General features: G+C 41.6%; 1 protein-coding gene and 1 pseudogene across 6 annotated transcripts in view; both read left to right on the plus strand.

Moving 5' to 3' along the window:
- The window catches only part of LOC148021902 (EH domain-containing protein 1-like), a 109,032-nt gene extending 100,516 nt beyond the window's left edge, over positions 1 to 8,516 (plus strand). The window contains exons 3-10 of one of the 6 annotated variants that reach the window (XM_087697416.1): positions 5,179 to 5,281; positions 5,370 to 5,419; positions 6,025 to 6,153; positions 6,286 to 6,537; positions 6,618 to 6,697; positions 6,773 to 6,902; positions 6,971 to 7,114; positions 7,599 to 8,506. In XM_087697416.1, the coding sequence (XP_087553542.1) occupies positions 5,179 to 5,281; positions 5,370 to 5,419; positions 6,025 to 6,153; positions 6,286 to 6,537; positions 6,618 to 6,697; positions 6,773 to 6,902; positions 6,971 to 7,114; positions 7,599 to 7,829 (1,119 nt within the window). In that variant the 3' untranslated portion in view covers positions 7,830 to 8,506. Of the gene's footprint in view, positions 1 to 5,178; positions 5,282 to 5,369; positions 5,420 to 6,024; positions 6,154 to 6,285; positions 6,538 to 6,617; positions 6,698 to 6,772; positions 6,903 to 6,970; positions 7,115 to 7,598 lie in introns of all 6 variants that reach the window. The other 5 variants (XM_087697415.1, XM_087697414.1, XM_087697420.1 and 2 more) reach the window with 5 other exon arrangements.
- Positions 1,722 to 2,834, plus strand: LOC148021904 (large ribosomal subunit protein eL32z pseudogene; annotated as a pseudogene).
- Positions 8,517 to 10,140: the final 1,624 nt, after the last annotated feature.

The following is a 10,140-nucleotide window of genomic DNA, read 5'->3' on the forward strand; positions in this document are numbered from 1 at the left end:
GGTTTTCAGTGACTTATTACATTTGTACTTGGATAATCCTTGAAGTGAAGATATAGGAGCACGAGATACAATGGACAAGGTTTTCCATGCAAATTGAATTAGCAGCCTTTCTTCACTCAGCAGCTCTGTCCAAACATGCAGGCAGTCCCTGTTACAGTAAACAATGATTCCCTGAGAAGCCAGCTTCAGTTCATGACAAAGATATTGCAGACAATGGGCTGGAGCACCTCCAGCAGAAAGACCATTATCAAATTGCCCCTCAACATCTGGTCTCAGCATGTCCAGCAACAATTCCACTAAAGTCAAACATGTAAGATTGTGAGCACACAGGTTATAGAGCAACCGTTGCAGAAATCCCTGTCCCAAAGGTTCAGCAAGTCAAAGTAGTCTCTGAATCGCTTTCAGAGCTGCCATATGCACAAGGGGTTTGCCACCTCCCTCCTAAGGCTTTGCTGTCTTTCTTTCCCTTCCTTTTTGACTGCTATCTCCTCCCCCCCACATGACCAGCACACAAGCATTTTTTTACTGCAGCAGACCAGCGCAAATGTTGGGTATCAAGGGCAGTCAGCAGTTCAGCTACACATTTCAGAAGACTTGAATCAGTAGCACTCCAACTGATTAGGCCTTCATGTGCCTGTTATCTCATGGCCATGAAATACATGTTCTCTCGCAGCTGCGTCGACTTGTCAACCTTCTTCTCCTACTCTGGCTGTTCCCTGCACAGGTTTTCTGGTTCCTCAATCTCCTCCCAGATTGATCAGATAGCGTAACTTCAGTGATTGCAGTAACTTAAGCACCTGTCATCAGCACTGAATTCGGAGCTTCTCCTCCTAGTGTTAATGCTGTTCATGCTTTTGGTCTCGGTGAACAGACGAGAACTGATACATCTCCATCACCACTTCAAATCTTAGGTTTCCCATCTGATGTACAGCAAATTGACTGCTGTGTCATAACAAGGGAGTTCTTCTTCCAACTCTGCCTCCCCCCCCACTGCAGTCGTCCTCCCATGTAATATAGTGTTGGAGCTTTTTTTTCCAAGCAAAGCACAAGCACCCCTCCTTTTTGCCCGGTGCTGCTTTCTTTTTGGCTAATATTAGCCTTTTCCTTTTCACAAAGCTTGGTGTCATGCATCCACTTTTTGTGAAGAGTAGCACCATCAGCCCAATCAAATATAACTTAACAAGAAGAGATACATTTTGATCCCTTGCTACAAATATGATCCAGTTGCCTGCCTTCACTCAACAACTTTAAAGGTAACGTGGCTGCATAATACACATGACATCAATTTTGTTGCTAAGCTTTTGTGATCCATGATGCTCTCAACCCAAAGGCTAGCAAACAACGATATGTCACACCCCTTTAAACACCAGCCTATTTGCTTACATCTCAGCACTCGGCACACAGCCATGAAGAACTCCCTGCTCACACTCCTGAACCCTTTGCAAGCTTTGAGATCGTTGCATCCAAGTGTCTATATGATACCAAGCACTTATATTGCTTCATTTGTCTAAGGCTTTATTAGTCTTGGCACTTCATATTGCGTTGACGAACGTATCTTGGTTTCACCCGTGTCATGGTTGGAGGGTTTCATCACTAAATAAAAATCCTCACGACACCAGGCATGTGGTTTGTTGGGCAATAGTCAAGTGGGATTTGTAGCAATTGACCTCTATGTGTGTGTGTGTGGGTGGGTGGGTTTTGGGGAGAGAGAGAGAGTTTTTGCGACCTCACACGCAGAGGGGGAAGGATGCTGAATGTAAATGGTGACTCCTCTAGTGAAGGCGAAGGTCGTGAAGAAACGCATCAAGAAGTTCAAGCGCGTGCAGAGCGACCACAAGATCTCTGTCAAGCCACAAACTAGAGGAGGCCAAAAGGTATTGATTCATGGGTGTTAAGGAAGTTCAAAGGATTTTAGTGTCAAATATAGGTTATTGTGCCAATAAAAAGACTAGGCATGTGCTTCCAAATGGTTTCAAGAAGTTTTTTGGTGCACAATCCTGTAGAGCTCGATTTGCTGATGGTGCATAACAGGAAATTCTGTGCTGAGATAGTGCACAATGTGTCCACATTGAAAAGAAAGTCAATTGTGGAGTGTGCAGCTCAGCTTATCATCTCTATGACAAATGCTTCTGCAAGGTTGCGTAGTCAGGAGGATGAGTAGAGTAAAAGTTTTACTTTTCTTAGCAACTAGAGTGAATGCAAAGCTCATATTTCCTTTTGGGCTGACAAGGGTGGAAAAGAACAATACAAGCCATTCTCTATTTTTGTAGTTAGAAATGTACGATTTTTAGTAATTGAGGGTGGTTGTTTTCTCTGAGAGAGAGAGAGAGAGAGAGAGGTTTACAGTGCAGAGAACTAGGGATATACTGCAGAGACCTGAGGATTTACTATAGGCAAGTGTGTGGTCCTGGGTTGACTGCTATGCAGCTTGCAATTGAGAAAAAGACCATCATGCCCACTACTACAAGTGCATCAAGGAGTGAGAGAGATGGCTGACTTGAACACAGCCTTCAATGACCAGCCCTGGGACCAGATTCAGCAGCTGACGAGGAAGAGGAAATGGTTCCTTGCACTAAGGAAATGGTGCTGGGTTTTGATGATTAGCTAGTTGTTAAGTGCAGCAAGCGTGTTGCAGATGAATCGATGACGGGTTCAAAGGGTCCTTTCCCCTCAGAGCCTCTGATGCACTCTTATGTCCAGGTCACCACTAGGCTCAATGAATTTGAGGATTTGGACTGGGAGCACTCCTTGGAATTCACCATTACTTGAGTGATTGTATTTAGCATAATCATAGTGCTTTTCTTGACATTGATAAGAATGATGTTCTTGATGCTTGTGTGGATACCAAGGCAATGCTGCATTCTTTTTCGGGTTTTTATGAGAAAGGTGTTACTCTCTTTTTCATGGGTAGGATCCCTATGCTTTCCTAGATCCAGGAGTGGTTGTATTCATTGTTGCAGGAAGAATGTGCGGATGAAATTTTTGTGGGACCAAGGGTTTCTATGAGGTGCTACTCAAATCATCTAAGAATCGTGACGCACTCCTAACAAGGTTGCCCTTGTTTTTTGATCACCAGCTAGCACATGTTGTGCCACGGAGACCTATGGCGGATTTCCAGTGTCTGCTTTATCAGGAATGCCCAATTTGGGTAAAAGTTGAAGGATGTCCCGCAATGTATTGGCTGTTATTAAAAGATGCCATGGCAAATGTTGGTACTATTTTGGTTCCCTGCCCCCCACTATGAGGGTGGCGAATCGAAATTGCATGTGCATGTTGTGGGATACTTCTTGTAAAAAGCTCAATTGGTTGTGTTTGGATTTTTTGGGTATGCATCCACTGCTCTTTTATCTTAAATGGGACACTTTCGCAGGCCACTGCTTTTCTTCTAGGAAATTGGGTCATTTTATGGCCATGTCCAGAAAAATTGGATGCTAATATTGCTCCTATCATTGTTGTAGATATGACAGTTGAGGATCCTAATGAAGAGCCCCTCGTGCATAGAAATACAAATAAAAGTAAATAGCCCATACTGGCCATGGATCAATTGAAACATGGTTGGGTTGATTTTCGTTCCAAAAAAAGGGGAAAAGGGAGACAAGAAATGACATGACTGCTAGGATTTTGTGTCCACTATAACATGTAACCAATGATCAATGGCCAGCTCTATTGCACTATCTAGTTATCTTTAAACTTTCAAAGGAAAAAATTAGACTAATTACATTTGCAGATTTTACCAACGGATGCATGTTGTTTCTGGGAACTTCCTCACTGCTTGAAGTTGCTCATTTTCTTGAAGTGCTAAACCCCCAAGAGTAGCTACAAAATCTTTTGCATAGTCATCAAATGACTCATTATGGCTCCCATTCCATTTTAACATCTCTTTTAAAATGGAAGAGAAATTGGGCTTTCTAATCTGTGACAACATTGTTCTAGGAATTCGGAGCAACATGCTTATATTGAGACTGCATGCACCTGGCACCAAGTGTTGGCTTGACCAAAAGTAGAGTTGCAAACTCAATCCTTTCTTTATTTGTAATTATAGTGACCATATAATATTTGGAGTTGAGGAACAAACTTAAGAAGAAGATCAGGATACAGTGAACCGCATTCAATTTGATATTCTTTTCAAGTTGGGATTGTGACTGTGACTTGATCTTCTTGTTATTAAATCTTCATCCATTTCTAGATCTTGAGGTTGAAGAGGATGAAGTGGTTGATGAGGATGAAGGTGGAGATTGCCAACACCTTTGTCAATATTGAGATCTTCCATGAGAAGAGTTTGGCTCTTGGCCACTTTGTGAGAATTTATCAAAGGAGGCATTGGATGACTTTGAAAAAGAGCATAGGCTTTGGTGGGATCTTTTTCTTTGTCTGTGAATGAAGAATTGAGCCTTTTGATTTGATCACTTCATCTCCTAGAAGTAGATGGCCTTTCTAATTGACTCCTTTCCTTGGTATTGAAGAGAATTATCCTCTCTTCCCCTCACCTATGTTGACTCCCAGTTCATCTCCCCCTCCCTCCACCAGCTGGCTAAGTGATGAGGTGGCTGGTACAAGCAATGAGATGGAAGGTTCAAAGAGGGAGGAGGGAATGTTGGAATGAGCAAGAGGAAGGGCAGGGTTAAGACATAGAGTGGATAGGGGGTTTGAGGGCAAGGGGAAGAGGAAAGGAGCAACATTGAGAAGATGGGCTGTGGGATGGAGGAGGGCAGAAGGGATGGAGGAATGTGGCCAGGGAAGAGGAGAGGAGAGAAGGTTGCAGAAAGGAGCAGGTGGCCAGGAGGGAGGAGTGGAACTGGGCTGGAGGGGTTCCCAGGCAGTGCAGAGGAGGAAAGGTGAAAGGAAAAGGTGGGGTTTGGGTTGATTGTGTGGGATGGCGTTCTGGCAGGGTAAGCAGCATTGGGGGAGGAGCAAGGGTCTCCGTCTTCACAGCAAAATTGCCTGGGACATGTTTATTCCTGGAGGCCAGCATAATGTGCACTTCATGTCCTTGATCCAGGGTTATCAAGTTTTCAGATGGCTGTTATGGCTGCATCAAGTTCATTCTAATGGCTGCTCTAATATTGGCTGACATAGGTTTTTAATAGGCAATGTTAAATCTTGATAATGATTTCAATGTTTTTGAAAAGATTTTGGGTACTTGTTTCTCACACTTAGAATGTACTGTTGATCTGGAAGTCAGAGAGTGAGTTTGAGGCAAAGCCACAGGTAATGCTGCTAGGTCAATATTCAACCGGAAAGACCAGTTTCATCAAAAGTCTACTTCAAAGGGAATACCCAGGTGAACAGCATTATATTCTTATGTTTAGAACATCTGTTCTTTGCACCATCGCATTTCTACTTATAATTGAATTGCTTTATTTTTCAAGGAGCATATATCGGACCTGAGCCCACTACAGATCGTTTTGTAGCTGTCATGGTACAAGTTCTTTCTCTTTGCTTGCCTGTTGACTTCAATATTGTCTGCATAAGCACATTCCTAAATAGATTACAAATTTTCTACCCTGTATTTATGAAGGCTAGTTGTAGTTTTGTCCCATCACATCATTCATTTAAATGGCATATATGCTCACGTATCTGCTATTCTATGCAGTTTTTTAAGCACATTTCAAGTAAGAGCTTAACCCTGTGCTATTAGCGAGTCTCTGTAGGTAAATTCGTCTTACTGTATCACCTCATTCAGTTCTTTAGTTAGACGAGGTCAATCAATTTAACAATTACAACAGAACTGAGTCTGTCCTCATTCCATAGCTCTTTATCGATAAATTGACTTGTGCAGTGACTTAAGGTGATCCATTTATAATTCTTAAAAATAGTTTCTCTAATTGAGGACCCTTAAGAGCAGTGGTTTTACAAAGACAAAGTGATTAGTGCAGCATCTTGCAAGAAAGGTTTGTTGAATGTCTGGACTCTGCACAGTCCTCAAAGCATTTTTCTTGTTTTAATTAGCTCTTGTGATGACTGTTATCATTTATATGCACACTATATCTTTGAGCATAGCAGCTGGTGTTACTTATATTGCAGAATGGTGTAGAAGATCGAATTATTCCTGGCAATGCAGCTGTTGTTCAGTCTGATTTACCTTTTGGTGGTCTCAGTAGATTTGGCTCGTCTTTCCTTTCTAGATTTGAGTGCTCTCAGATGTCTCATCCTGTGAGTTCACTATTGCATCTTGAGTATTAGGAATCCTCTTTCATATGTCTTTAATGCATGTTTCCTTCTGTTGATGTGTATAAATGCTTGCCTGCTTCTTGAAAACTGACAACATCCAGTCCTGTTTAAAAGCTTTTGCAGCATCTTACTTTCATAGACACACCAGGAGTTCTTTCAGGAGAGAAGCAGCGCATAAATCGCAGTTATGATTTTCCTGGTGTGACTGAATGGTTTGCAACAAAATGTGATATGATTCTACTTGTATTCGACCCTTACAAACTCGACATCAGTGACGAGTTCAAAGACGTCATAAAGTCTTTGAATGGACAAGACAGCAAGATACGACTTCTGCTAAACAAAGCTGATAGTATAGATACACAACAGGCAGGTTTTCGCTCATGATGTCTGTGATATCTACTGAAAGTCTATATAATAACTACTAATCTGCAGTATTCTTGAAACAGCTCATGAGGGTTTATGGTGCATTGATGTGGTCGCTTGGAAAAGTGGTCAATACTCCTGAGTGCATGCGTGTGTACATAGGGTGAGTTCACAGTTCCTTACCCTTTCTCTTTCCTTTTTCTCACTTCAGAGTTTTACTTGTGAGTTCCTTGATTAGGTCATTTGGGGATCAGCCTACTGGTGAGAAAGTAGATGATTGTGGTATTGCGAAGGAGCTATTCAACAAGGAACAAGATGATCTACTGATTGACCTCACGAGTGTTCCAAAGAAGTCTGGTGATCGTAGGGTAAGCTTACTAGAGGAGAGTGCAGTTGGGTGACAAGTTCACATAATGATCAATGATCTTCCTGGCAGGTTAATGAGTTTGTCAAGCGTGCTCAGTCAGTGAAGCTTCATGCTCTGATCATAGGCCATCTAAAGAGCCAGATGCCTTACCTGCTCGGGAAGACCAAGAAGCGAGATGAGCTGCTTCAAAACTTGAGATCGGAGTTCTACAAGGTATGATACAAGTGCTTGCATAATAAAACTAGTGGAAATGGGAAATGCTGTGAGGCTAGTTACACACCAAGTGATGGACGGCCAACCCCTGCCCAGAGTGTGGGCGTGCACTTTCTGAAACTGGGCGCGGACATGGGCATCATACCTTTACACACCAAATAGAAACAGTTTGTTAAAAATAAAAAGTAATAAACTTATAAATTTTTTGATTGGTTGCAAATGCAAAATATGCACCCTTGTCTGCCAGTAAAGTGGCAGGGGAGACTCCCCGTCCAAAAGTGTGTAGGGAGTTCACCTATCTAGCAGGTAAACAACATGTCATGTCCTCTCCAATGTGAAGAACTGTGGACGCCCAACCCTTAAATAAGTGTTTTGATCGGTTAAAGCTTATAAAGTGGGCATCCATCATTTGGTGTGTAACCAGCCTGAGATTATCTGATCTTTCCCTGGTGTCACAACTCACTATGGGGCTGCATTATGGCAGATACAAACGAAGTACCACATACCACACGGGGATTTCCCAAACATCGAGCGCTTTAGAAATACACTGGCCACATATGATATCAGCAAGTTTCCTAAATTGAAACCGAGGCTGATTGAGGATATCAATGAGATGCTGGCCAATGACATCCCTCAACTTCTGAAAGCATTGAAAAATTCTTATGTGTCTCCTCAGCTTCCACCATTGCTCACACGCGCTGAGAGGATTTCATGATAAGAAGCCTGCATCCTTGTCAACCATCTAGATGCACCAAGCAAATTGAAAAACTCTTATGTTCCTCCCTCAGCTGCCACCATTGCTTGCACCAGCAGAGAGCATTTCATGATCAGGAAACCTGCATCCTTGTCAACCCTTTGGATGCAACTTTTCGCAACCCTCTGGAGGGAGCTTCTTGCAATCCAAATTTTGACCGTTACAAATGGTATATTGCCTTGTACAAATTGGCTGTCAACAGTGATATTCTTCCACAGTTAAGAAGGGAACCGCCCCCCCCCCCTCTCCGTGTGTGGGCACATGCTTGACGTTCTTTTGTAACAGTTTTAATCACTCATGATCATCTGAGAACTCTCTCACACATCTTTATTACTAGGACGGGACTCCATGAATCTCTATCTCAGACTCTATACACAGGTAACGCAGAAGGGCTCATATATTGTAGGGTAAAGTTGCCTGAAGTCTTTCAAATGCTTATGTAATGGTTATGAGGTGTAATATTTGCCGATAGGTAAACCTCAATGGATTTCTAAGATTGTCCAATCGTAGAATATGATCATGAATAAAAGTTATCCATGCTAAATGGGCACATCTAGTTGGGTAAGGAAACCCCTAGAAAATGGAGAGGTTTCAGTACTCCCATACATGCAAGAGGTAGCATCTAGAATCACAGAAATTCCATTATTTTAGAGCCGTGGCTATGTCGGCATTAAATATATTAAAACATACGCACATTCATTGTCGCTTCGTAAAAATAGGTGATATGTTTAAGAGGGATGAGAGCATAAATGGTCGTAATCTTTATTTTCCTTTTGGGAAGTTTTGGATATTGTTGTGACGATAAAGTCTAGTGTGTGAAAGCTTTTAGCGCCTTACAACTTTGTGTGTCAAAGTATGAAGATAGAACTAGGAGTGTCACACACACACACACACCCTTATGCCTCTACATTACTTTACTTCTCTAAGCTACAACTCCCATTCTATCACTATGATTGCAAATTTGGACAAATATTCCATAAGGAGATAGATTTGACCACATGTACATAAATCCACTCGGATCGAATGCTATAAAAAAATCCTTGCTATTTAGTATTGTCATCACATATGTTAAATATCTAATAGTTTGACTTATTATTAATTTAATTGAGTTTCATTAGAAACGTGGCAATAGAGCCTACAATAAAGCAAAGTAGGTAGGAGAGCTCTCCTTGCTCCTTGCCCCATATATAATATATCTCATCATGCCCCTAGATAGAGTTATTGTTTTATGACCCATCACTCATTATCATTGTACTCTTATGGCATACTAGATAATGGCCAAACAAGCTTTAGTATATTATTTTTAATCTCTTTCTCAAGTTTATATAATGCTAGAAAACACAAATTTGTTAAAGATTCACCTAGTACTTCCACAAACTTGAAGTATTGTGCAAAAATGTACATGGCCTTCAACAACACCGAGAGGCATTGATTCGAGATGGAGGGATGCAAAAGTGCAATGCATCAATTATACTATGCATTGACATCACTTATGAGTCCCCCTAGATAATATCATTTCCCCTCTTCAATGGTGGCACAGTCAACGGTACCTTGATGTGGGGCCCATTTTATGATTGTATATATATAGAAGAACAATCAAGCACCTGCACAAGCTAGAAATGACTAGATCTTGACATGGTGCCCAAACTCGAGGACAGGGTTGGAATTGTTGGTGTGATCAATAATATGCCACAAATAATTCATGTGCTAATGGATGGGATGAAGGTAGTGTACAATGTTGGCATAATCCATTTTGACTTGCACGCAAACAATATGGTGCTGGACTTTATGAAAGATAACACCCCCAAAGTGGGAATAATTGTCTGGGGTTTAATTCTCATATTTGGCATGAAAGGCCAACCCTCAATTGGAAATGTGGCATACCACACAAGCCCATGCATGTCATTGATGAGTGTTGAAGGAAAGGTGAGAAGGAAAGTAGAAAGAGGCCATGGACTACATCAGATATTCACAACCCATGTGCCAATTTGCATACAAAGGATTATGATGTATACACTATGGGGTGGCTTATCATGTGCCTCACTAAGTTTTGGTAGTTAGGCCAACACCTATGACTATTAAGGGAATTAAGGGATGCACCCTAGACAAAATGATAATGCAGTGGATAGAGTTCAAGGTTAGGGAGCTCATGCTAGCAAATGATAGGTTGTAGAATTATCCTTTGTGAAACTTGGAGAATCTTTTAGGGTGGAATGCAACACCGACCTTGCAAAGGCACAACGACCTCTCATAGTAAATAGCCCCAATTTTT

The sequence above is a fragment of the Lygodium microphyllum genome, chromosome 17 (assembly GCF_053477565.2).
Source record: "Lygodium microphyllum isolate KBCC chromosome 17, Lygodium_microphyllum_v1.1.10, whole genome shotgun sequence".
NCBI lineage: Eukaryota > Viridiplantae > Streptophyta > Polypodiopsida > Schizaeales > Lygodiaceae > Lygodium > Lygodium microphyllum.